The sequence below is a fragment of the Thamnophis sirtalis genome, unplaced genomic scaffold (assembly GCF_051295495.1).
Source record: "Thamnophis sirtalis isolate CommonGarterSnake01/CBP01778 unplaced genomic scaffold, rThaSir2_p1.2 scaffold_2, whole genome shotgun sequence".
Lineage (NCBI taxonomy): Eukaryota > Metazoa > Chordata > Lepidosauria > Squamata > Natricidae > Thamnophis > Thamnophis sirtalis.
In genome coordinates, this window is record NW_028261382.1 from 44,279,757 (window position 1) to 44,306,153 (window position 26,397).

General features: G+C 46.1%; 1 protein-coding gene across 1 annotated transcript in view; it reads right to left on the reverse strand.

Moving 5' to 3' along the window:
• The window catches only part of LOC106544876 (serine/threonine-protein kinase MARK2), a 112,142-nt gene extending 87,240 nt beyond the window's left edge, over window positions 1–24,902 (reverse strand). Inside the window, 1 exon segment of the mRNA XM_087705239.1 lies at window positions 24,397–24,902. Within this exon segment, the coding sequence (XP_087561365.1) occupies window positions 24,397–24,450 (54 nt within the window). The 5' untranslated portion in view covers window positions 24,451–24,902.
• Between the last annotated feature and the right edge of the window lie 1,495 nt (window positions 24,903–26,397).

Here is a 26,397-nt window from a genome sequence, read left to right on the forward strand (position 1 = left end):
CTCTCAGGAAATTTCTCCTTCGTTCTAGGTTGGTTCCTCTCCTTGGGAGCAAATGGGCTACTCACAGCGAAGAGGCTGAAATCAAAGGAATATTTCATTGCTTCTTTTAAAAAATATACCGGTAGGTCCTCGACTTACGATCACAAACGGAGCCCAAAATCTCCGCTGCTAAGCAAGACAATTGTTTGGCACCCTTTTAAACGCCTTTCTGGCCACAGTTGTTAAGTGAATCACTGCGATGGTTAAGTTAGTAACACGACTCTGGCTTCCCCGAATGGACTTTGCACGTCAGGAGGTTGGAAAGGGGATCGCATGACACGGGGACACTGCGAACTGTCGTAAATATGAGTCAAGCTACCAAACATCTGAATTTTGATCACGGGATCATGGTCATAAGTGTGAAAAAGGGTCTATATCACTTTTTTTGGGTGCTGTTGTTAACTTCCAATGGTCACGAAGCCAATGAGAACTGCCAAGCCTCACATTTTTTATATCATTATTTTTTTTATTATTTTTAAAAAAACATACATCCATGTTGTATGCGGACAGAGCTGGTTCTGGGTATCATTCATATTAATCCAATTAGGAGTAACAATTAGTCATCTCTATCACACTTATCAAATTTAAGTAATCCTCATTATATTGCTTAAACATACATAAACAAAAAATGCTTAACTCATCTTTATTTATATCTTCCTTGTTCAATCTAAGCATTTCTATGTTATATATAGTCAAAGTTGTTTCTGGGCATCATTCATATTAATCCAATTCATGCTAGTAATCTCTATCACATTTATCAAATTTAAGTACTCCTCATTATATTATTTGGACATACATTAAAGAAAATACATGTAAACTTCTAATCTTTCTATTATTATTATTATTCTTTCTATAAAAAATTGTATTCTAACATTCATTCCCCCTATCTAAATTTATTTCTGCCTCTTTCAGCTTACAATCAGGCTACTTTAATATCTAAAGGGCAATTATTTCTATCCATCATCTCTTCTCCTCTTTAGTGCTTCAATTCTTATGCATTTTTTAATTGGCCTCCTACACTCTTCACCTTTGTCACCATCTTCATCTCTCTTTCTTGTTCAATCTAAATTCAGTGCAGGGAGACTCACAACCAGGCTATGAAATGGGACCACAATAGCTCACACCACAGGTTAGATAGAATAACAGAGTTGGAAGAGACCTTGGAGGTCTTCTAGTCCAACCCCCTGCTTAGGCAGGAAACCTTACACTTCAGACAAATGGCTATCCAACGTCTTCTTAAAAACGTACAGCGTTGGAGCATTCACAAGTTCTGGTGGCAAGTCGTTCCACTGATTCATTGTTCTCACTGTCAGGAAATTTCTCCTTAGTTCTAAGTTGCTTCTCTCCTTGATTAGTTTCCATCCATTGCTTCTTGTTCTACACTCAGGTGCTTTGGAGAATAGCTTGACTGCCTCTTCTTTGTGGCAACCCCTGAGATATTGGAAGACTGCTATCATGTCTCCCCTAGTCCTTCTCTTCATTAAACGAGACATACCCAGTTCCTGCAACCGTTCTTCATATGTTTTAGCCTCCAGTCCCCTCATCCTCTTTGTTGCTCTTCTCTGCACTCTTTCTAGAGTCTCCACATCTTTTCTATAACACAGCGACCAAAACTGGATGCCGTATTCCAAGTGTGGCCTTGCCAAGGTTCGCAAGCTCCCTTTTTTTGCGTGTTCCTTCGGGGAACACGCAACTACACGGCTGGATTTACACCTTGAAATTGGCCATTGTGGTATCTATCGGCGGAAAGAATAATCTGTTTTACAAATCTACCATTTTATTTTTTTTAAAAAAAACCAACAACAGTCTAATAGCTTCTTAGAAGAGAACGTGTTTTTTTTTTAAGGAGTTGGAAGATGCTTTTGTGCCCCGGGGGGCTGTGTCCAAGTGCATAATGAAACATCGTTTTGTTCCTCTGAAAAAAAACGTATTAAATCTTTACACTGTCAGATTTATTTAAAGCTCTGGCCCTTTTAATGCTTTTTCATGTACACCACTGTTCTTTCCTGAAAGGGTAATGACAATGCTAACCTTTTATTGACAAGGAGCACTTCCCCAAAGAAGAAGTAGGCAGATTTATGGAGAGGGAGAATTATTAGTATAAGGGGGAGAAAAAAACAACGGCCTCTCATTTATCTGACAGCCTCTAGTTACGTTGGACTAAGAACATGGCTGGATTAGGGGCTAATTTACGACCACAGTTCAGCCCAACATTTTTGGTCTTAACATGAGACACGTTTGTTAAGTGTGTTTCCCCCACCTCCCACTTTACGACCTTTCTTGCCACGCTTGTTAAGTGAATCACTGCAGGTGATACATGAGAGACACGAACCGGGCTTTCCCATTTGCTGGTTGATAGGTCGCAAAAGGGGAAATCACGTGATCCCGGGACACGGCAACCGTCGTAAGTATGGACCGGTTGCCAAGCATCTGAATTTTATTCACATGATCATGGTGCAGTGGCCTAGAGGTCCTCACGATCCGGAGGCTGTGAGTTCAATCCTAGGTAGAGGCAGATATTTCTCTCTCTGGGCACATTGAGAATGTACCTGCTGAACAAAACTCCGCACTGGTGACAGGAAGGGCAAGTGGCCAGTAAAATACTCTGCTTGCTAGCTGTATTCAGTTACCCAGACTCCACCCCGCAAGGGATTATGGGGTCATTAAAAGGTGGGGATGGAGATGATCATGGGGCTGCCGCAAAGGTCGTAAGTGTGAAAAATGGTCGTAAGTCACTTTTTCCCCAGTGCCGTTGTAACTTTGGTCACTAAATGGACTCTTGTAAGTCAACGGCTACATGTATTCAGGATTGGCTGGAGAACAGGGAGCCCCACATGCCTACAGGGGACGTTCGGAAAGCATTAAAATGAACAGAAATTCTTCATTTCAGCCTCGGAAATACCTGTTTCTTCCCTGGGAACATTCCCCACACTGAAACGGACTATTTTGTCCATGAAACGGAAATTGGAGCAGCTATTCTCGTCCTGGGTGGGCAGGAATGCTTTCGATAAACGAGAACGGCATCAAGAAAATTGTGAATGAGATTTGGAGCAAACTGAATGAGATGTTTTTTGCGAAGTTTTACCATCTCAAAATGTTTTTATTTATTTGACTTCTATACTCGCCCCTCCCCTCCCAGCCACTCCTCACCTGTCCTCCTGGGCTCCTTAGGGCCCCAACAGGAAGCAGTTGCTGGAGCTAAGCAGCCACCCGGAGAAAGAGTTGGCAAAAGAGCTCAGTTCAAATTGGATCTGAACTGAAAAGGAGGCTCAGCAGAAGCACCTCACTGAGGACTAGGAGCATAGGCTTCTCAAGCAGAGGGAAGACCCGCGGGAGTGCAAGTCCAGGTACCACCGCCTGGAGACTCAGCGGGCTGAGATGGTCAGCAGTTCCAGGCCATGATGCTCTCCCACTGGAACAAGGCCCCTGGCTCTTCCCCACCAGCAGTGCTTCCCTCCAACCTTCACCCAAAGCCCCCACCAGGAGGCTGAAGCAGACCCCAAGTGGGAATTTCTGCCCCCCTCCAACTCCCCCATAAAAAGACCCCGAAGGGGGAGACTCTCTGAAGCAACACAAGCGTTCATTGCATGTATCTGTCCCAGGGGGCGTAGTTTGAGGACCCTGATTTAATGAAATATAAAAAATGCAAATAATTTTTCTGCGGACCACCCAAAATTTCCTCACGGACCACCCAGTTGGTGACCAATGGTTTTTAGAGCTCATACGCCAAAATATTGCCTGTAAGGAGCTAGCCTGTAATGGCTCCTCTCCTAACTTAAGAAAGGAAAGACTCTTGAAACGGATTATTTCAAAAGGAACCTTTAATCAAGCAGGATGGAAACCATCAGAAGCAAAGCAGCATCTGAAAACCTTTAGGCCCTGCAAATGGGATTAATCTCATAATGACCCCCTCCCCTTTGTCCGAATGCAGATTCTGACCAATACACAAGGATGAAGATGCTTCCTTAAACTCTTCTGCCCCGGAGTCAATGAGACACAGGTTCCCATGGCTATCTCTAGTTAGACATCAAAGTTATATATCCCACATGGCTACCATAAACACCCCTCCAGAGATGTTGGGACCTTCAGTCTCCCGGTGACAGGGAACCAGTTGTAAGTTGTAAAACTCAGTTGTTTCAGATGCAGCTAATGCTTTAACTCCGAGGCTCCCCTCCTCCCAACTGAATGGCAGTATCCCTTTTAGGGATCTGACATAGCCATTTCCAAACCCGGTTTGACGTCACTTATGAATCCTAAGTCACCCGTAAAGCGGTGAATATTCCTGGCTTTATTTTAATTCAAAATTCTTCCGTGTAGAAGAGGCATAAAAGGAGAGAAAAAAAATGGCCCCATTTCCCTCTAGGAGGTGAACCAGACTGAATCAGAGCAGAACATCTCATGTTCTCCGATGCCAGCGACCAAGGCAACTCTCCCTACCCTCCCTCCTATGCACAGATCTGGAGTGGAGACCACCCCAACTTTACACAAGAAGTTTTTTTGCGTTAAGCATTTACCTGTCGTTTCGCGTGCATCAGTGTTTTCTGCCGGGAATCGCCTTCGACCGCTTGAAGCCCGGGGGTGGGGTGGGGGTGGGGGTGTCAAGATAAGTTAACACTGGCTAAGTAAGGGCTTTTTCCGCCCCATCAAAAACACACTCCCAAATGTATAGTCCAGGCTTTTCCTGCCTTAATTACAGAGTGTTTGCACAGCCTTTTCCCTATCTCCTTCTGACTCATACCCAGAGCTTAAAAGAACCACAGCAATTTCATTTGAAAGGGGGGGGGGGGTGTAAATGAAATTCAGGCTAGCTAGCTCAATTCACAGGTTCAATCCCCAAGTCCGAGGATGGGATTCAGCTGGTTCGGGCGAACTGGTGGCTCCGACGATCAGCTGGGAGCGAACCGGTTCGTTCCGATGATTGGTTGGATCCGACCACCTGCCCCTGCGCTTCACTTACCTATATCTGTTGTTGCTCGCCAAAAGGAACAATCAATTTCCCCAAAAGGGCAAAAAAATAAAAACCTAGGTACGCCCAATTGTTGAGCCTGTTTCCAACATCTAGCAGGCCTTGTTGTAGGAGAGCTGGCAGCGGATTCGGAGAGCGAGGAAGTTGGGGAGGAAGATGGGCCAGTCCTGGAGTCTGGGGAAGGCTCTGAGGAGGGCTCTGGGTCGGAGGCAGAGAGGGGGCCAGGGCCGTCTGACAGTTATCAGCTGCCTTCAGTGAGGCAGAAGAATAGCTGGAGCCTGTTCCCAGTGTGCGCATGCGCAGAGTGGCTAGACACAAAGGGAACAGCTAAAGAACAGGGGTCGACTTGGGAGGAAGGCCACAGGTGGATGGTGAATGGCCCCTCCCAGAGGGAATAAAAAAGGAGCGAAAGGGGAGTGGAGTTTGCAGGAGAGACAATTAGTTCACTTAATTGGTTCGTGACCCTCCGAGGCTCCTGGCCAAGTTTTGCAGAGATCTCCAAGGCAGATAAGGTCTGTGACCGTAAATCCTCCCTCGAAAGACTTTGCTCGATGTGAATGAGCAGAATTCACAGCAGATTAATAAAAAGGTTTTTTGTCGGGACAACAAGGAAGTTGGCTTCCTGCTCTCAGGAAGCCACGGTCAGATCACTGATCACTTTGATTAAAGAAAAGACTTTATCTGGCTTTGTATCTAATGGGAAGCTACCCTTTAGTTCTTGTTTGAAACTGAAATTTTAACCTTGGATTCTCATGATTAGCCTGGTTTATGATGGAACAGCTGTTTGTTTTATTCCAGTTCAAAGGGTCACTGGTTTTGATCCGTATCGAAGTTATTTCTCTCGGTAGCTTTTTCTTTTTGCACTCTTTGCAATATTGTTTTCTTCCTTACTCCTTCCTCTTTCTTTTTCGTTTTTCTTCTGCCACTTTGCGACTTAAAAAAACAACACATTTTAATAAAAATTTTGAGGGTGGGGCGGAGGGAGGAAGTGCTTTAGAAAGAGTGCCTTTCTAGCAGAAAGTTTCATTTTAAATTAAAGATTTTGCTCTGTCTTTCGGGCACTTTAAAAAAAGAAGAAGATCCAAGCCCTGCTTTGCTCATCTTTTAAAAAGGGACATTACTTAATTCTGCAAAAACGATACATGGAGATAAAATAAAAGGTCAAACATCTGGAAAATATTGCAGATATTGAAACAACTCCGTGTAGTTTCAGAGATGGGTCCTGGGGTGTAAAGAAAACGTTCAAACAAACTATGGAAACTTGACAATGTTGGATAACCCATTTGTCTGAAGTGGTGTAGGGTTTCCTGCCTAAGCAGGGGGTTGGACTAGAAGACCTCCAAGGTCCCTTCCAACTCTGTTATTCTACATTCCGTTCTACAAACTAATTATTTCATGGTGGAATATAAACACCTTTGTGCAAATACATACTGAGGATTCAGCTGTACAAATGCATAGGTAGTCCTCGACTTACAACAGTTCACTTAGGGACTGTTCAAAGTCCCGAGGTCACTGGGGAAAAAAGTGACTTACGACCATTTTTCACACTTGCAACCATTGCTCACGCGATCAAGGTGCGGACGCTTGGTAACTGACTCATATTTACGACGGTGGAAGGGTTCCCAGGGTGATGTCATTTCCCCCTTTGGTGACCTTTTGACAAGCAAAGTCAATGGGGAAGCCGGATTCACTTAACGACCATGTTGCTAACTTAGAAACCACAGGGATTCATGTAACAACCGAGGCAAGGAAGGTCATAAAATGGGGCAAAGCTGGCTTAACAAATTACGAATTAATTAATTACGAATTACGAATTACCGATGCCTTGCTTCACGGTGGAAATTTTGGGCTCCATTGTGGGTCATAAGTCGAGGACTCCCTGTAAAACGTACCTAGCCACCCTCGATCATAACCCAGAGTACAGGCAATCCTCGACTTACAACCAACAATCAAGCCCAAAAATGTATGCCACTAAGAGAGACATTCGTTAAATGACTTTTGTCCCATTTTACCCCCTTCCTTGCCACATTTATTTCAGGGACTCACTGCAGCTGTTAAAATTAGCAACACGGTCGTTAAGTGGGTCTGGCTTCTCCCTTGACGTTGCTCGTCGGGAGGTCGCAAAAGGGGGATCACATGACCCTGGGATGCTGCAACCGTCGTAAATGCGAGCCAGTCCCTCAAGCATCTGAATGTAAACCATCTGACCAAGGGGAAGCTGCCATGGTCGGAAGCGTGGAAAAACAGTCCTAAGTCCCTTTTCTCAGTGCCGTCGTAACTCAGTGCCGTTGTAACTTAGAACTGCCACTAAGTGAACGGTTATAAGCCAAGGACGGCCTGCCTAGTGCTAAAAGAACCGCAAAAGTCTGGCTTTCTGTCTTTTATCACAAGTCACCTGCAATTCTTACTCCAGTTCTATTGTGGAGCTGCAAGAAACGATTACGTCGAACAATTCTGCAATTCTGGACAGTTTATTTATGACAATTCCAGCCCAAACCCAGCAATTTAGCTCCTTGGGCGTGGCCGTCAGGGACACACACACACACACACACCTGTAAGGTGAAGCGGAGCAAAAGCTAAAAGCAGGCAGTTTTTATTTTCCATTTCAAAACATTAATCTTAAAAAACTCCAGCGGGGCCGGCAGAAGTCCCATTATACGACGACCATGGGAAGGAGCCCGACGCCTGCAGCTAGGTAGATGGGGAGGGAGGGAGGGAGAAATGAACTTTCTTTAACGGAGACGGTAACAGAACACGGTGTGCTGCAACAACGGAACTTTAAGGCGGATTATGTCCGAGCGAGATTGAAAGAAACAAAGCCGAAAAAAAGGGAAAAAAATAATAAAGCACCAGGAAATAAAACGTCTTATAGCTGGACCATTCGGGTAGTTTTAATTAAAACTAGATTTATACCCAGAGGGGGGGGGGGGGGGCTTTGCTTTGTGAACTCTAATCCTAGAAAAAAAAATGCTTTTTTCTGTTTCTGAACTTTTTCTTTTGAAAATAAAAATCTTGTGTGCGTGTAGTCCTCGACTTACGACAATTTACCCAGGGACCGTTCAAAAGTTACTACAGCGCTGGGGAAAAAAATGTGACCCGGGAGTTTTTCACACTTACCACCACTGCAGCCATCTCCTACAGAGGTGGTAAACTCGTTTTTATGACGGTGGCAGCGTTCCGGGGCTGCGCGATCCCTTTTTTGCGACCTTCTGCGACACAACAAAGTCAAACCGGGCTCGTTTTAACAACATAACAGATGCAGTGATTCACTCAACGGCGGATGGTAAAAAGGGGCAAAACTAACTTAAGAACTGTCTCGCTTAGCAACAAATGTTGCGCTCAGTTGCTATTTCATAAGTCAAACACTCCCTGTATATTGAAATGGATTTTTTTAATGTTTTTTTTTTTACTGGTTCATGGCTTTGTTTTTTGAAACTTTTAATCGCGATTCGCCACGAGACGATCGTTGACCCGCAAACGTCTAAACTTTTAAGCGTAACATATTTCCTGAATTGTAAACTGCCCAGACTGGAGATGGCTGGCCACTGAAATTAAACGAACAAAATATATAAATAAAACGGAATCGGTGTGTGTGTGTTTGTGTGTTGTCGGCTCTACATATACACACTTAGTTTATAAAAATAAAAATGATTATTAGTCAATCTATTTGTATGCTTTGGAGGAAGGTCAATGGGGGGGGAAGGGGGAGAGACAGATTTACTGAACAATCCATGGTTCAGTTAAAAACCATAGCGGTTCGCTTAACAACTATGGCAAACAAGATGGTAAAAGAAAGGGGAAATAAGGTGGTGTTACAACAGGCGCTAGGGATGGTAAACAAAGCAACTCAAACTGTATATTATAACCTTTTAAATGGAATAACGAAAGTATAAGAATGGCCAAGAAAAAGAATAACTATGTGAATGTATACCTATAATTGTATGTCAGAGACTAAATGATAGTAAGAATATAAAGCACAATATAGGTAGACAATATTAATAGATTAAGTATAAATAAATATAGAATAGTACATAAAAATGGGTAACGAATAAGGAGACCATGAATGCAAGATAGAAATGTATAGAAGGGAAAACACTAACTGTAAAGAAACCGATACGGAACTGCTGTATGATATATGATGGAACTTCTTGTTCCTATGTTGTTTTAAGTCAGGTGTTTTAGTTGATGTGTTTATGTGTTTAAAATAAACATTTAAGAAAAAACCAAGATGGTAAAACTGGGGTGTCACTCCCTGAACTTTCACCTTGCTCAGCAACCAGAAATTCCAGCGTCAATTGTGGTGGTTAAGTTAAGGACTTTCTGAGGGTCGCAACGACAAACCCCATGTGTCAATCACTGCTGGAGTACGACAGCCACTTAAGGGACAAACACAAAAATAAAACCCCCCACCAAAATGATCAGAAAACGGAAGCAAAGATTCTTGGCCTAGCAAATAAGAGCCAGGAGGCTTCCAATGTTACCTGCAATTTTAAGATATATTTTTTTCCTGCTCTCTTGTCTCACCCTTCCGAGTACTCAAGAAAAAAGGAAAATAAAAGAATACCAACCATTAAGAGAACTGGTCGGACCAGTTTGGCGTGGATAGAAGAAACATTACCTCTCGTCTCCACCCTCCTGGACAAAAGTTAAGCGCAGGAACTTCCTTGCTTTAAAGGTAAAGGTTCCCCTCGCACATTATGTGCTAGTCGTTCCCGACTCAAGGGGGCAGTGCTCATCTCCGTTTGAAAGCCCAAGAGCCAGCGCTGTCCGAAGACGTCTCCGTGGTCATGTGGCCGGCATGACTCAACGCCGAAGGCGCACGGAGCGCTGTTCCCTTCCCACCAAAGGTGGTTCCTATTTTTCTACTTGCATTTTGTTACGTGCTTTCGAACTGCTAGGTTGGCAGAAGCTGGGACAAGTCACGGGAGCTCACTCTGTTACACGGCACTAGGGATTCGAACCGCTGAACTGCCGACCTTTCTGATTGGCAAGCTCTATTGGCTTAGCCACTGAGTTTCTTGCTTTATCAGAGGAATAAAAGACCTTCCCATATCTCCATTTCCTTCCTTCCTCTTCCCCCATACCTTCATTTCCTTCCTTCCTCTTCCCCCTTCATTTCCTTCCTCCCTTCGTCCCTCCCACCCTCAAAATGAATCGGTCATTTTGTTTAAATCAGGGATTGGCCGTATCAGCAATGAATATCCATACATCACCCAGTATTGTACCAAAACATATGCATCCCTCCCTCTCCCTCTCTCTCTCTGTAATTAGCAGATGATTCAAAGATCCTGCAGGGGGGAAAAAGAAGGGTTTCTCGAGAGAATATTTCGTTGCCCACCCCTTCTTCCTCCCACTTCCCCCATTTTCAAGGAAAATGAATTGCTGGCATCCTAATGCCTTCTCCAACTTCTCCTGGCAGCCCCCCCACTTGCTCGCTCCATTGACCAGAGGAACCAAGGCCCAAAGGACAGCCAGATCCCCTCCGAGTGAGGTTTGGGGTTGCAACTGTCGAGATCAAACCCGAAAAAGGATCAAAAGGATTTGGGCCCACCCTGCAAAAGGCTTTGCGGACCAAGAAAAGGCAGTAGGAGGATAGATGGCATCAAAAACATCGGAATAACTGAGCAAGTAGACCGGTTCTCCTCTGGGAACAGAGTTTCCGGTAAAAAGAGAATTTTGTATGGCTGCGTTATATAACAGCACTAGTTGGTTGGATACCCGTGCTTGTGATAAATTGACAGTTAAAGCTTGAACATTAATGAGTAGTTACGATTAGCTTCTCCTCTCCCCTTCTCTCCCTCAGGCTTGCCCCACAGAGGCCTCTCCTATCTTATCCCCTTTCTCTCCCTTTCAGGTGGGGAGGGGAAGTAGGATGTCTAACTCCTTAGCATCAGAACATTTTTCAGATGGGGAGGGGGGGGGAGTAAAATGTGTAAACTCCCAGCTGGCAGCTGGCCACGCCCACGCCCAAGTGGCAGTTGGAACAGAGTTCTTTTCAGGTGGGGAGGGGGAGTAGAATGTCTTAACTCCTTATCATCAGAGCGTGTAAGAAATACTAATGATCTGATGGTCATTTCAAAAAATCCTTTCTTAGCAAGCACCTAGAAGCCAAGAGGAACATACGTGCCAAATTTCAAGTTTGTAGGCTTTACGGTTCTGGAGATTTCGTGATGATGCGTGAGTGGTATTTCGCTTTTATATATATAGATTTAAGCAGTGTGTATATATAAGTATTCAATCCGGGCGGAAGGAAAGGGTAAATGTCCTCCTTCCTTCTCATTTTAAAAGCAGCTTGAATCAACAGGTGTGAAACTAACACAGAAAAAGGAAGAATTTACTGGAAAAGAAAGTGAGAATTAACAAATATTCTACATGTACAGAGTCCTCAACTTACAAGTATTCATTTCGTGACCATTCAAAGCTACAGCAGCACTGAAAAAAAGGAACTTATGATCGTTTTTCGCTCTTATGACAGTCGCACATCTCTTTGGCCACATGATCACAATTCAGCCACTTAGCAGAACTGGCTCATACTTATGACCGTTGCAGTGTCCCACGGTCACGTGATCCCTTTGGCGACCTTTCGACAAGCAAGGTCAATGGGGAAGCCGGATTCACTTAACGACCGTGTTCCTAACTTAACAACCACAGTGATTCCCTTAGCAACGGTGGCAAGAAAGGTTGTAAAATGGAGCAGAGCTCCCTTTACAACTATGTTCCTTAGCAACAGAAATACTGGGCTTCATGATGGTCGTAAGTCGAGGACTAGCTCTGTGTGTGTGTGGGGGGGGAATGGAACCCCCACAGGAAAAGCTGTGGGGGAGAGGAGTCCCATCCTCAAACAGGAACATTAAAATCCCACTTGTTAAAGTCAGGCAAGTTACCTGTGATAGCTGCACCTGATTGCGTGTCCTTTTTTCCTACCATTTCCCCGAAAATAAGCCCTCCCCGGATAATAAGCCCAATCGGGCTTTTGAGCGCATGCGCTAAAAATAAGCCCTCCCCCCAAATATTGCAACACAGCAGCGGGCAAGGAGGTGACCATGCTCGCCGCCTTCTGCACCTCAAAAATAATAAGACCTCCCCGAAAATAAGGCCAAGTGCTTATTTTGGGGGTGGGGGTTCAAAAGAAAATAAGACCTTGTCTTATTTTCGGGGAAACACGATAGGCCTCGCCAAATGTAGCTTGAAACAAGCCAAAGGAAAACGATTTGGGGTGGCGAGACCCGTTTCGTAGCAGTCACGACCAAATGCCAGCCAAATTTAGTTGTTTTCCAAGGAGCCAACGAGAATTGCAAATGAGACGAGGGCGAAACGTTGCTTTTAAATAGATGGGAGGGGGGGCTTCAAACCTGCAATCCGGCTTCAAACCAAGAAGGCCAGAAAGTCTGGGACACCCCCAACCCTGATTCATAAGGGGAAAAAAGCAGAAGTTTTGGGGTTTGGTCTCTCTTTTTTTTTTGCTTCCCTCCCCTTGTTCATTTTTGTGTGTGTGACTCCCCCTAACATGAGGGATGCTAGGGATATATTTAGGATGCTGTTGTTACACGTTGCACTTACACATTAGCCATTCTTTTTAGGCCTGGTTGCTAAGACACATGCTAAAAGGGAGCGGAGAATCCAGGCCTTAAGTTAAGTGCGTGTTGAGACTGAGAAAAACAAGGAGGATTGAAGCTGAAAGCGAGAACGTACGAAGGACGGTGGCAGGAACTGGGCACTGCTAGCCTGGGAAAGGGAGGACCAGGGGAGACCTGATGGCACTCTTCCAATATTGGAGGGGCTGCCCCAAAGAAGAGGGGGTCCACCTGCTCCCCAGAGCACCCGAAGAAGCAACGGATGGAAATTAAACGAGGAGAGAAGCAACTCAGAACTAAGGAGGAATTTCCCGACGGTGAGAATAATTAAGCAGTGGGACAAATGGCCTCCAGAAGCTGTGAATGCTCCAACAATGGACTTTTTTTCCCCAAGAAGAGACAGGACAGCCATTTTTTGTCAGAAAGGGGTCTCCTGCTTGAGCAGGGGGTTGGACTAGAAGACCCCCCCAAAGTCCCTTCCAACTCTGTTATTATTCGATAATCCCAGATCAATTGATCAGTGGAACGATTTGCCTCTAGAAGTTGTAGATGTTCCATCACTGGAGGTTTTCAAGAAGAGATTGGACCACCATGTTTCTGGGATGGGATAGGATCTCCTACTTGAGTTGGACTAGAAGACCTCTAAGGTCCCTTCCAACTGTATTATTCGGTTAATCATCAAGAGATTCAACCTAGAACTAAGGAGAAATTTCTTAAGTGAGAACAATTAACCAGCGGATCTCCTTGCCTTCATACATGGTGGCCGCTCCATCACTGAAGAGTTTTGAGAAGAGACAGACACCTTTATAGGGTCTCCTGCTTGAGCAGGGGCTGGACTAGAAGACCTCCAAGGTCCCTTCCAACTCTGTTATTCTGATGAATCCAAAGGACCAGGGTGTGTGACTTGATAGCAGACTTTCAATATTTGAGGGGCTGCCCCAGAGAAGATGGGGGTCAACCTATCCTCCAAAGCATCTGAAGCAGTGGTGGGTTTCAATTTTTTTTAGAACATCTTCTGTAGGTGTGGCCTGCTTTGTGGGAGTGGCTTGCCAGCGATGTGACCGGGTAGGAGTGGCTTGCCGGCCTTGTGACTGGGTGGGCGTGGCCAACTTGTAAAATGTGGTGACACTCACTTAACAACGCTCTTGCTTAGCAACCAAAATGTTGGCTCAGAAACTCTGGCATTTGAAGCATGCAAGTCTTAAAGCTATCAAGTTACAAGACCCTTGCACCCCTAACCCTTTAGGAAAAAAAAAACCCAGGGGTGTTCAAACTTGACAGCTTTAAGACTTGTGGACTTCAACTCCCAGAATTCCTCCTCCAGTCATGTTGGCTCAGGAACTCCGGCATTGAAGTGTGCAAGTCTTAAAGCTGTGAAGTTACAAGACCCTTGCACCCCTAATCCTTTAGAGAAAAAATCCAGGGGTGTTCAAACTTGATAGGTTTAAGACTTGTGGACTTCATCTCCCAGAATTCCTCCTCTCGCTCTTCATCTTGATGATGTGCGGACGGGCAGGGGGAGGGAGCTGGAACCGGTTCTAAACGGCATGTTAGATTTGTGGAACCTCTTCTATAGAAGAGGTTAGAACTGGCAGGAACCCAACCCAGAGCAAGAAACAACGGATGGAAACTAACCAAGGAGATAAGCAACTTGGAAGTAAGGAGAAACTTCCTAACAGTGGGGACAATTAACCAGTGGAACTGCTTGCCTTCAGTAGTGGTGGGCACTCCATCACTGGAGGTTTTTAAGAAGAGATTGGACAGCCACCTGCCTGAAATGGTACAGGGTCTCCTGCTTGAGCAGGGGGCTGGACTAGAAGGCCTCTGAGGTCCCTTCCAACGCTTGTTATTCTATGTTCTATGAAGCGAGGGGGGCTTTGGAGAGCAGCTCTCCTCTTAAGCCATCAAGGGCTGGGTTGAGTCACCCATGGAAAGTAGGAAAAGATACAACGCAGAGGCCATTGAATGGTGGCCATTCAAAGTGAAAACGACGCTTAAAAATATGACTTATGGACTGGCCCAATGCCTCAGCATTTCTACCTTACGTCAGCATCACACAGGAGCTTGGAAAAAAACCAGAAAATGGACTTTGCACAGTGATGGCATCCTGGGATCGTGTGATTTCCGACTCTCCCAGCCAGCTTCTGACATGTAGGGTCAAGTGGGGAAGCAGGGGTCTGCTTAACGACCGTACGATTTACTTAACAACTGCAGCGATTCGCTTAAATATGGGGAAGAGGTCATAAAACCCCCGTCTGGCTTATCTCCACCACCACCCCTCATTTAAAATCTCCAACCACTGAGAATCCAGCAGGGCTAAATAGAGCAGAGACATATTACGGGCTGCCACTTGTGAGTTCTTCAGGGCAAACCTTAATCTGTTGCAGGCAATGACCATTGCTTGGTGTGTGTGTGTGTGTGTGTGTGTGTGTGTGTGTGTGTGTGAGAGAGAGAGAGAGAGAGAGAGAGAGAGAGAGAGAGAGAGAGAGAGAGAGAGAGAGAGAGAGAATTTAATTCCCCCAATAAAATATTGATTATGATGCACTTGCTGCCTTTAGCGAGCCGAGGTGGCATAGTGGTTAGGGTGCAGTACTGCAGGCCACTTCAGCTGACTGTTATCTGCAGTTCAGCGGTTCAAATCTCACCGGCTCAGGGTTGACTCAGCCTTCCATCCTTCCGAGGTGGGTAAAATGAGGACCCAGACTGTGGGGGCGATATGCTGACTCTGTAAACCGCTTAGAGAGGACTGAAAGCCCTATGAAGCGGTATATAAGTCGAACTGCTATTGCCATTGCTATTTTCCAAGTGGGATCCCAAAAGCCAGCGCATAAATCCAAATCTTACTAACATCTACAAAATCAAACTGCATTAGTAGAGCAGACTGAGAGGATGCTAATTTTAAAAAAAGCCTTGTGGTTTAATGATAAAGAAATGGTGATGGACAAAATACATAAAAGGAGCATTAACCCCAGCTTCATATCTAAAAAATAAATAATCATAGAAATTAAATTTTGAACAGTGTGGGGGGGGGGAAACGGGGAGTCAAAATAGGACATTAAATCTTTCTTCCCTTAAAGCAAAACAGATCAAATCCTTTTAGAACATCTGGAGGGGGGAGGGATTGAGGGGTTTCCGTCCCTCCCCAAACTCTGGATGAAACACCACCACGAAAAGATCACCTAATTGTGGGACTTGGATAAAGCTACATAACACAAACCATTGATTGATACCTGCACAAAACCAGTGTTATTTCTAAAAAGCACGGTCTACAAACCTAATATTATTGTTAAGGTGGGGTTTGTGGCTTAGTGTGCTTTAAGGTAAAGGTTCCCCTCGCACAGATGTGCTAGTATTTCTCGACTCTAGGGGGCGCTGCTCCTCGATGTTTCAAAGCCGAAGAGCCAGCGCTGTCCGAAGACGTCTCCGTGGTCATGTGGCCGGCATGACTCAACACCGAAGGCACACAGAACGCTGTTCCCTTCCCACCAAAGGTGGCTCCTATTAACAAATGGTGGGAGACCAAATTTTGTGTAAACCAGAATTTTTTCTCCTAGGCATAATACTGGAGGGGTTTAAGAAAAAATGTACTCTATCTAATTATACATGTACTAACTGTGGCACGCATAACTTTTGCGCAGTATTGGAAAAAAGAAAATACACCATCAGAGCTAGATATAATCAGAAAAGTGTTGGTCTGTGTGGAAGCAGATAGGGTGACTCTTGAACTTAAAAATAAAGGGTGAAGTCTGGAACAGATTTTATCATTGGCATAAGACAAGGTGACAAGAGTGGAATAAACTGTATATATTGTGATTGGACAGAAGGATAGATAATGCACTAAATAGGCTAATAGTTAATGGTTGAGACCAATTGTGTATAATGTCACTTCAACTCTGCGGTACTGCATTGTTTTAAATGTGAAAATAATAATAAAAAAAATTCAAAGGTGGTTCCTATTTTTCTACTTGCATTTTTTAACCTGCTTTCGAACTGCTAGTTTGGCAGAAGCTGGGGCAAGTCATGGGAGCCCACTCCGTTACGCGGCGCTAGGGATTCGAACCGGTAAATGGCCGACTTTTCTGATCGACAAGCTCAGCATCTTAGCCCCGTGTGGTATAAGACAACACAAAACCACACCTAAAGCAGCTTCAATAAAGAATAAACGACTGGAGTACCACTTAAACACCACTGGCATTGACAAATCCACCATCGGTCAATTGCAAAGGAAGGCAGCTCGATTCGGAACGGTTTACATCCTGAAAAGAAACCGTTAACACCATCCACATCTGCCTCTCCCAGGGCCAAATGCCAAATCCAGTTTGAACATCTGGCTGACTGCATGAGGAACCATTTTATATATAGCAACCGAACACCACTGGCGTTGACACACACACCACTGGTCAATTGCAAAAGGCCGCTCAACTCAGAACAGCTTACACCCTTTCAAACCTCCACATCTGTCTATCCCAGGTCCTTAGGAAGGACTCAACCGGCAGACCAAAATGCCAAATCCAGCTGTGCAACGAACTAAAACTTAAAACCTTTTGATGGTTCAATGATATCAAGTGACGGGGACCAACCTGAATTTCCTGGTTCAAGAAGTGGTGGGGTTTTTTTGGGATAGCAGAGCGTGATGGAGACTTCCTTTTAACTAGGGTGCGAAGTTCGAAATCGGGAGACCATTTCAATTCGGTAAAATCCCACAAATTTCAGTTTAGGGGGAGAGTAGCACCTTAAAAGATGGGCAGTCAGGATGGCTTGCTTGACAGGGCCAAGGTCTGAGTGTGTGCCTCACAGGAACAGGACTGTTTGATGGTTCAGAAAATGAAAAACCTTATACCAGATTGAGCTTCCCAGTTAAAAGACTGGACATCAAAACCTACCCCCGGCCAAAATCCAGAAATGATTCGTTCTCAGTCACTTTCGGGGTTGTTTTCAACTTCCCATCTCTGGAATCTGCCATGCAAGGACAAACCAGATCTGACTCGGCTGCCCTTAATTCGCCCTTAGTTCAAGAAAGCACTTCCTAGTTGAGGGAAGATTTAACAGATTAACAAGAGTTGGAAGGGACCTTGCAGGTCATCTAGTCCAACCCCCGGCCCAAGCAGGAGATCCTACACCATTTCCGACAGATGGCAGTCCAGTCTCTTCTTGGAAGCCTCCAGGGATGAAGCTCCCACAACCTCTGAAGGCAACTCCTGTTCCGTGGGTTGATGGTTCTCCCTGTCTGAAAAATTCTCCTTATTTCCTTGAATCTCTCCTTGGTCAGTTTCCATCCATTCTTCCTTGTCTGGCCTTCGGCTGCTTTGGAAGATAGCTTGACCCCCTTCCTCCTTAATAATCATTAATTATTAATAATAATCATTCACCTGGTGGCTGATTAGCCACACAACTTTGATCCAATTCTTTTAGGAGGCAAAAAAAGCAACCGAAAAATAAAAGAAGCATGCAAAAGGCAGCTGGATTTTTACCATTTGTGACAGCAGCAAAGGTCCTTGAGTTAAAACCGAGGTACAACTGTCGCCACAGGTGGATTTAAGGGGGGGTGGGGAGCTTATGAATCAGAAGCATCAATCTGACTTACAGGTGGTCCTCAATTTACAACAGTTTGTTTACTGACTGTTGAAGGTTGCAAGGAAAAAAGGGACGTTTTTCACACTTACGACCGCTGTACCATCCCTTTGGTCACGTGATCAAAATTTGGTCGCTTGGCAACCGACTCGTATTTATGCCATGTCCTGGAGGGGAGGGGGGGGGACGTGATCGCCTTTTGCGACCTTCTGTCAAGCAAAATCAATGGGGGAGCCAGATTTACTCAACAGGCGTGTTACTAACTTAACAACCGCACTTAACAGTGGAGGCAAGAAAAGGTTGTAAAATGGGGCAAAGCTCACTTAACAGCTGCCTCGCTTAGCCACAAGAAAGATTTGGGCTCCATTATGGCCGTAAGTCGAGGACTACCTGTCACTGAGTCCCCCAACATTTCTTCTACCGGAAAACTAAAAAACAGCAGACAACTCATGGACAAGCTCCCCACTGCAAACAATCAGTGGGGGGGGGGGGGGGTCACTGGCAGGATGAAGACCCCCCCCCTGGTTTTCTAAATGGGGGGGGGGACAATTTTCACCTACAACTACAACTCACTTTGTCTCCAAAGAACAGGTCTCTCCCCCCCACTCCCCCGGCTGATCCAGAAATCAACTGCCCCTCTAACGCAATGCAAGAGAGAGATTGCGGAAGCTGTGAAGAACAACCACAAAAACAGGAAGCCAAGGTGGGGGGGGGGGGGGAGAATGAGAGAGAGAAAGAGCGAATGAGTGTGAGAGAATTAGTGAGAGAGAAAGAATGAGTGAAAGAAAGAAGAGAGAATGAGATTGAATGAGAGAATGAAAGAGAGAATGAGAGAAAGAATGAGAATTAGTGAGAATGAGAGAGAGAGAATGAGAGGCAGGAGAGAATGAGTGAATGAGAGAGGAAGAGCAAATGAGGGAGAAAGAGAGAGAAAATGAGTGAATGAGTGAGAGAATGAGTGAATGAGAGAGAATGAGAATGAATGAGTGAGAGAGAATGAGAAAGAATGAGAGAAAGAATGAGAGAGAATTAGTGAGAGAGAATGAGGGAGAGAGAGAGAATGAGAGGGAGAATGAGAGAATGAGCGAATGAGAAAGAGCAAATGAGTGAATGAGTGAGAGAATGAGTGAGAGAATGAGAGAATGAAAGAGAGAATGAGTGAGAGAATGAGTGAGAGAATGAGAGAATGAAAGAGAGAATGAGTGAGAGAATGAGAGAATGAAAGAGAATGGGAGAGAGAGAATGAGAGGGAGAATGAGTGAGAGAATGAGAGAAAGAAGAGAGAATGAGTGAATGAGAGAGAATGAGAGAATGAAAGAGAATGAGAGAGAATGAGAGAAAGAGAGAGAGAGAATGAGAGAGAATGAGAGAAAGAGAGAGAGAGCGAATGAGAGAGAAAGACTTTCCTGCAGAGAATGAAGGAGGAAAGAAAAAAGGGGGAGAAGGCAGCATTTCTGCCCAGCTCTCAGCTAACACTGGATCTGTGGGCAGCCAAGAAACATGTGTGGGAGGGAAGGCGCAATGGATCCATATGACTTCTCCCTGCAAGCAGTACATATTCCAAGGCTCTGAAGCACCTCCAACAATTTACTCTGCTCCCATAGGAGAAAGAAATCTGTGATGGGAGTAGATCAGCTCTTCTCAGAACCACCTGGAGACTCCTAGTACCTACACCAGGACTTGCCAACTGACTCCCTTCTCCTGGTTGAAGTATAATTTTTATAAATCTGCAGCCTTTTATCACGCTTGCTTAAAAAGGAAGTTTGTCACCTAATAAAGTTGAGGAGTCTCTCACTGGGGGGGGGGGGGAGAATGGACTAGAATAATATAAAATAACAGCATTGGGAGGGACCTTGGAGGTCTTCTAGTCCAACCCCCTGCCTAGACAGGAAACCTTATACCGTTTCAGACAAATGGATATCCCACATCTTCTTAAAGACTTCCAGTGTTGGGGCATTCACAACTTCTGGAAGCAAGTTGTTCCACTGATTAATTGTTCTCACTGTCAGGAAATTTCTCCTCAGTTCTAAGTTGCTTCTCTCCTGGATTAGTTTCCACCCATAGCTTCTTGTCCTACCCTCAGGTGCTTTGGAGAATAGCTTGACTCCCTCTTTTTTGGGGCAGCCCCTGAGATATTGGAAGACTGCTATCCTGTCTCCCCTAGTCCTTCTTTTCATTAAACTAGACATACCCAGTTCCTGCAACTGTTCTTCATATGTTTTAGTCTCCAGTCCCCTAATCATCTTGGTTGCTCTTCTCTGCACTCTTTCTAGAGTCTCCACATCTTTTCCACAACGCGGTGACCAAAACTGGATGCCGTATTCTAAGTGTGGCCTTCCCAAGGTCCCTTCCAACTGTTATTCTATTCTATTGTATTCTATTGTTAGCCCGAAACAATTCATACTTGCATTTACGTGGGTGATTTATATGCTGGCTTTTTAATCCAAAGGGTTTACAAAAACAGCTGAGAAACAACAAGTGTTTAACTCCAAGCAAGACCTCCCTGGGATAACTTGACGCGTTAAAACGCCAATGGGTTAACTCTGCGCTTTGGGACATCATATAAAGCCAGCCACTGTGGTTTGCAAACCACGGTTTATGGCTCAACGCAAGGCATGAATTCAGACACAGCGGTTCACCTGACCCACCCCGGCAAAACAAACGTTATCGGCTTAAATTTTGAAACCTGGCTACTTTTACAATCCCTGTCCTCCAAATGATGGGAGAATAAGGACAGAGTTTTGTCCAACACTGTAAGAGGTACACATTTTGCACGGAGTAGTATTTTTCAAGTGTGCTATTCGCAAAGGGTTATTATTGCCATTAAAGTAGATTAAAGCAGCAGCGAACCAGCGGTTCCAGTGACATCATACACCTGCCGTTCGTAAAAAGGTACAACTGTTGTATATTAAAAAGGTACCTGCACAGGTGTTGCTTCTGTCCTATTCCATAGTTTTTAGGGTGGGTTTCCAGCCTTGGATTCAAGGGCCCATTTGCCTGGTTTCGCAGAGAGACTTCGGCTGAATGTTGAAGCCACTTCGATGCGGAATCAATTTAGCTCTAGGAGTGGTTTCGTCACCTCACCTTCTTTTAACTTCCTGCGCTCTTTATAAGGAAGTAGACTCGACCCAGCCCGCCACGGCATCCACCCCGTGCCACATGAAAGTCAAATGAATCGATTGCTCAATATAACCCCTACCGCCAGATGCAAGATTACATACATGCACAAAAGCCACATTCCGGGTTAGGGATCCATGCAATCCTTCAGCTGCCTTTCCCCTTGAAGGAGCCAAATAATCCACTAAATATTTACGTTGAGGAGGTGAAAGAATCTTCTAACTCAGAGGTGAATCCAACCTTGGCAGCTTTTTAAAAAAGGTGTGGGTTTTCAGTTCCCAGAATTCCCCAGCCAGCCATGCTCTCCACCATGGTGGCTGGCTGCGGATTCTGAAGGCCACAAGGCTTCTAAAAGTCAGGTGGTTACTTTGGGTTTTATTCTATTTTTCTTTTATTTTAGGTTCCTTTTCCTGGGCTCCAAGATCACCGCAGACGGGGACGGCAGCCAAGAAATTAAAAGAGGCTTGCTCCTGGAGAGGAAAGCGATGGCAAATCTAGACAGCATCCTAAAAAGCAGAGACATCACCCTGCCAATCAAAAGTGTGTCTAGTCAAGGCTCTGGTTTTCCCAGTTGCAATAAATGGCTGTGAAGGTTGGACCATAAGGAAGGCTGAGCACCAAAGAATGGAGGCCTTTGAACTCTGGTGCTGGAGAAGACTCCTGCATTGAGTCCCTTGGACTGCAAGGCCATGCAACCAGTTGGTTTTACAGGAGATCAACCCTGGCTGCTCTTTAGAAGGCCAGGTCCTGAAGGGGAAACTCAAAGACTTTGGCCACCTGATGAGAAGGAAGAAGGACTCCCTGGAGAAGAGCCTCATGCTGGGAACGATGGAGGGCAAAAGAAGAAGAAGGGGACGGCAGAGAAGGAGGTGGCTGGATGGGGTCACCAAAGCAGCCGGCCTGAGCTTCAATGGACTCCAGAGGATGGTAGAGGACCTGAAGGCCTGGAGGAACGTTGTCCGTGGGGTCGCGATGGGTCAGACACGACTTCGCAACTAACAACAACAAAAGGTTTGTGCACCCTGTTCAAACACAATACAACTTCTGTGACAGACTCAAGAACTAAGCATCGTTCTAATGCTTTAGTGTTTAGATCGCATCTCCCACAATCGCTTGCAACCGGCCACTGCTAGCTTGCACCCATAGTCAAAATGTAAAACACAGAGAAGGGGGTTTACCTGCTTTGGGTTCGAGGAACGCAGCTTCCCAGCCTGCTTATTCCCAGTCTAGAGAGAGAATAAATGAGAGAGGAAGATCTCTGCCATTACCTTCCACTGCATCTTCCTTGGATTCAAGAATCTCTATTCTCACACTTCCTGTCTCTCGGTTGCTGGACCAAGGCACCCTTGTCAAGCCAGGTTTGCTACATCCTACATCCGAAGCAGGTGTGAGGGCAAAGAAATCCACCTGCACAGGCTTGCCTTCCCTCATCCCTGAGGCCTTCTCCCAGGCAAGTCGCTTTATTTATAACCAGTTTCCTGCCTAAGCAAAGGGTTGGGCTAGAAGACCTCCAAGGTCCCTTCCAATTCTGTTATTCCTTCCTTTCTTCCTTCCTTTCCTCCCCCATCACTGGAGGCTTTTAAGAAGATGGAATAGAAGACCTTCGAGGTCCCTTCCAACTCTGTTATTCCTTCCTTTCTTCTTTCCTTCCTTCCTTTCCTTCCCCATCACTGGAGGCTTTTAAGAAGATGGAACAGAAGACCTTCAAGGTCCCTTCCAACTCTGTTATTCCTTCCTTCCTTTCCCATCACTGGAAGCTTTTATGAAGAGACTGGACAACCACTTGTCTGAAGTGGTGTAGGGTTTCCTGCCTGAGCAGGGGGTTGGACTAGAAGACCTCCAAGGTCCCTTCCAACTCTGTTATTCTATTTTACTCTATTCCACCCAAACCCACCCATTGGGAAAAGAACCCTTCAGCCTCCTCCAAAATCTTGGCACAAATCCATTCTTCGGGAGTGGGTGGGTGGGGGAGTCCATCACAGCCCTCCAGATGTTTCACCAGCCTCGCTCTCCGTGCCTCCTCCGAAGAGAGATTTTTTTTAAAAACACAGGCAGACATTTTGGAGGGGAAAGACACACTCTTCCACCCACCCACCCACCCAAAAGCAGCAGGACCAGTTTCAAGAGGGAAAAAAAGAGAAGCCACCATCTTCCTTCCTCTTTCCTTGGCACCCCCGCTCGCAAAGGGGGGGGGGGTTGTCTTATTTGTGTGTGTGTGTGTGTGGCACAGAGGGGCAAAGCAAAGGGAAACCCCCAATCCCTCAAATTCCCCGATTCAGAAGCAGATTCAAAAAGCCAGTGGATGTGAGGTTGAATGGGGGGGGGGGGTTATACCCCTTGCCCGTTTTCCCTCTGGCTTCCCCCCCCCCAATCGCAGGAAAGCCCCTGTTTTCTCTGCCCCCAATTGCAAAAGCAAGCCAGACAGGTCCTTCCTCTCTCAACGCCCTCTGCCAACTGGGGGGGGGGGGGAAGAGGGGTAAACTATGGGGAGGGGGTAGGATTCCATCTTGATCCCCTTTCTTCCCCCTCCCCAAAAACCTTAGACTAGTGGTTCCCAATGTGGGAGGGGGGGCACAGCCCAGGGGTGGTGGTGGAATTTGATTTTTTAATTGGGGTGGGGGCAATTTGAACCTGGTTTAAACCAAGTTGTTAAGTAAGCAAGCACTTAAGCAAAGTAATATTTGCTTATTTAATAAGTGAATCAGAAAAGTAAGAATTATATGTCACATGGAGGGGGGGGGCAATCAGGATTATTAGAGATGCTTAGGCGGGGGGCATGTCCCCCCCCAAAGGTTGGGAACCACTGCCTTAGAAGAAACAGATCGCTCCCCCCCAAAAAGAAACCCCTTTTCCCCCCCTGCAACCACCTGTGCAGGGCCTGCTCCATCAATAGGAGGTTGGGGAGAGGGGGGGTCCCCAACACCTTTTCTCTCCCCCCCCCAGAATGGCAGGAAGATTAAAGGCATTTAAACCTCTCCCCCTCCCCTCCAGCTTAAGTGGGGCAGAGGTTTCAAGCCACCCAGCTCTTCAATTCGCTCTGGGGGGGGAGGATACCCCAAAGACCCCCCCAATAATTGTTCTTAGCCCCCCCACGTCTATATTTAGCCCCCCTCCCTCTCCCGTCTTTACCTGCTCCAGGTTCTCCGTCACGGTGGGCAGGGGGCTGCGGCCGGTGCTCGACATGGCTCCCCTTGGCAGACGCCTGAGGGGGGCTCCCCCCAGCTGCTCAGCGCCTTCCCCTCTTCCTTCTGCTTGGCCCAGCTGGAAGGGATGGGGGGGGGAGTCTTATTCCTCTTCTTTTCCTCCTCCTCCTCCTCCTCCTCAGGGCGAGGGGGGCGGCCAGGCCACCAGCATGGGGGAAGCGGGGGCTCACTGGGCGGTCGGAAGGCCCGGCATAAGGCTCCTCTTCCAAGCCGGGCTAGGGTGCGGGGTGCCCGGCTTGCAGGATCACGCGAGGCCGGGGATGAGGCGCTAGGGCCAGGCCGCGCCGGAAGAAGAAGAAAAAAACCACCCCTGCGTTTGAAGCCGGCTGGACGTCGCCAAGCCCCGCCGGGCTTCCTTCGCAGGGCTCCGGCACCGTCTTCCCGCCGCCGCCGGGGCCAGGACGCCACTTGCCGCCCCTCGGATTTCACACAGCGGCGGCTCCCAATATGGCCGCCTCAGCCGGGCTTCGGCAACTTCCGACGAGATGACGGAAACAGCCGAGGGGTGGGTAGAGGGGCAACCGCGGCAGCGAACACGGCCCGGGGACGCTTCCCACGGTCGGCGGAAAAAGCCGAAGAGGTTAAGCGGCGATCTGATTGGCTGAGGAAGGGGGAGAAAAAAAAGATGAGGAAGGCAGGTGGGGAAAAAAAGAGGGAGGAGAAAGGGGCGGGGTGAAGGTTTGCAATGGCTTTGCGATTGGACAGAAAGTCAAGGTGGGAGGAGACGGGAAAATAAATAAATAAAGCACTTCCGGAAATCAATGGGCACGGTATTTAAAAAAAATAAAAAAGGGGAAAGCGTTCGGTTGTCGTCGAAAACACCCGAACCTTCTTTTTTTTCTCCCCTAGACACGGAAATAGCCGAACGGGCTCGGAGTTGACGGAAAGAGGCGAAGTGGGTGAAGTTTCCCTCCCCGCTTTTGGTATTCCTGATCCAGCATAAAGATACGTCGATTTTAAAAAAAAAATCAGATTGCAGAGCTGGCCAGGGCAAAGCATAATTAACTATTAAAATTAATTATTATTTAATTAATTTTATAAAACTAATTTATAATTAATTTCCTGCATCCCTGTTTTTTCGTTTGGGAAATTACCTTGGTTAGCCTCTGTAAGAAGATGGGTAAAATGCCTTTTGATTGAATTTCATCCCTCTGCTGTGAACTGAATGATTTTAAGCGCATCTTATTCGCTTTACTAACTAGTATACAACACCAGAGTTAGCCTGCCAAACCGTGCATGACCACTAGAGGGCTGAGGGTTCTGATTATTATTTTTTTCGTGGGTTTTTGCTGCCCTCTAGTGGTGCATTCTAGCACCGATCGGTGTCATTTTCAGCTTTGCATCCATTAATTTCCCAAGCAATTTTACAGTGTGGCAACAAAAATATGCATAGTCAAGGCTCTGGTTTCCCCAGTGGCAATGGATGGCTGTGAAGGTTGGACCCTAAGGAAGGCTGAGCGCCAAAGAATGGAGGCCTTTGAACTCTGGTGCTGGAGAAGACTCCTGCATTGAGTCCCTTGGACTGCAAGGCCATCCAACCGGTCAGTCCTAGAGGAGATCCACCCTGGCTGCTCTTTAGAAGGCCAGATCCTGAAGAGGAAACTCAAAGACTTTGGCCACCTGATGAGAAGGAAGAAGGACTCCCTGGAGAAGAGCCTCATGCTGGGAACGATGGAGGGCAAAAGAAGAAGAAGGGGACTTCTACCTACCTATCTGTCTATCTGCCTACCTACCTATCTATCTCCTGAGTCCCTTCGACTGCAAGGCCATCCAACCGGTTAGTCCTTGAGATCATCAACCCTGACTGCTCTTTAGAAGGCCAGATCCTGAAGAGGAAACTCAAAGACTTTGGCCACCTGATGAGAAGGAAGAAGGACTCCCTGGAGAAGAGCCTCATGCTAGGAAGGATTGAGGGCGAAAGAAGAAG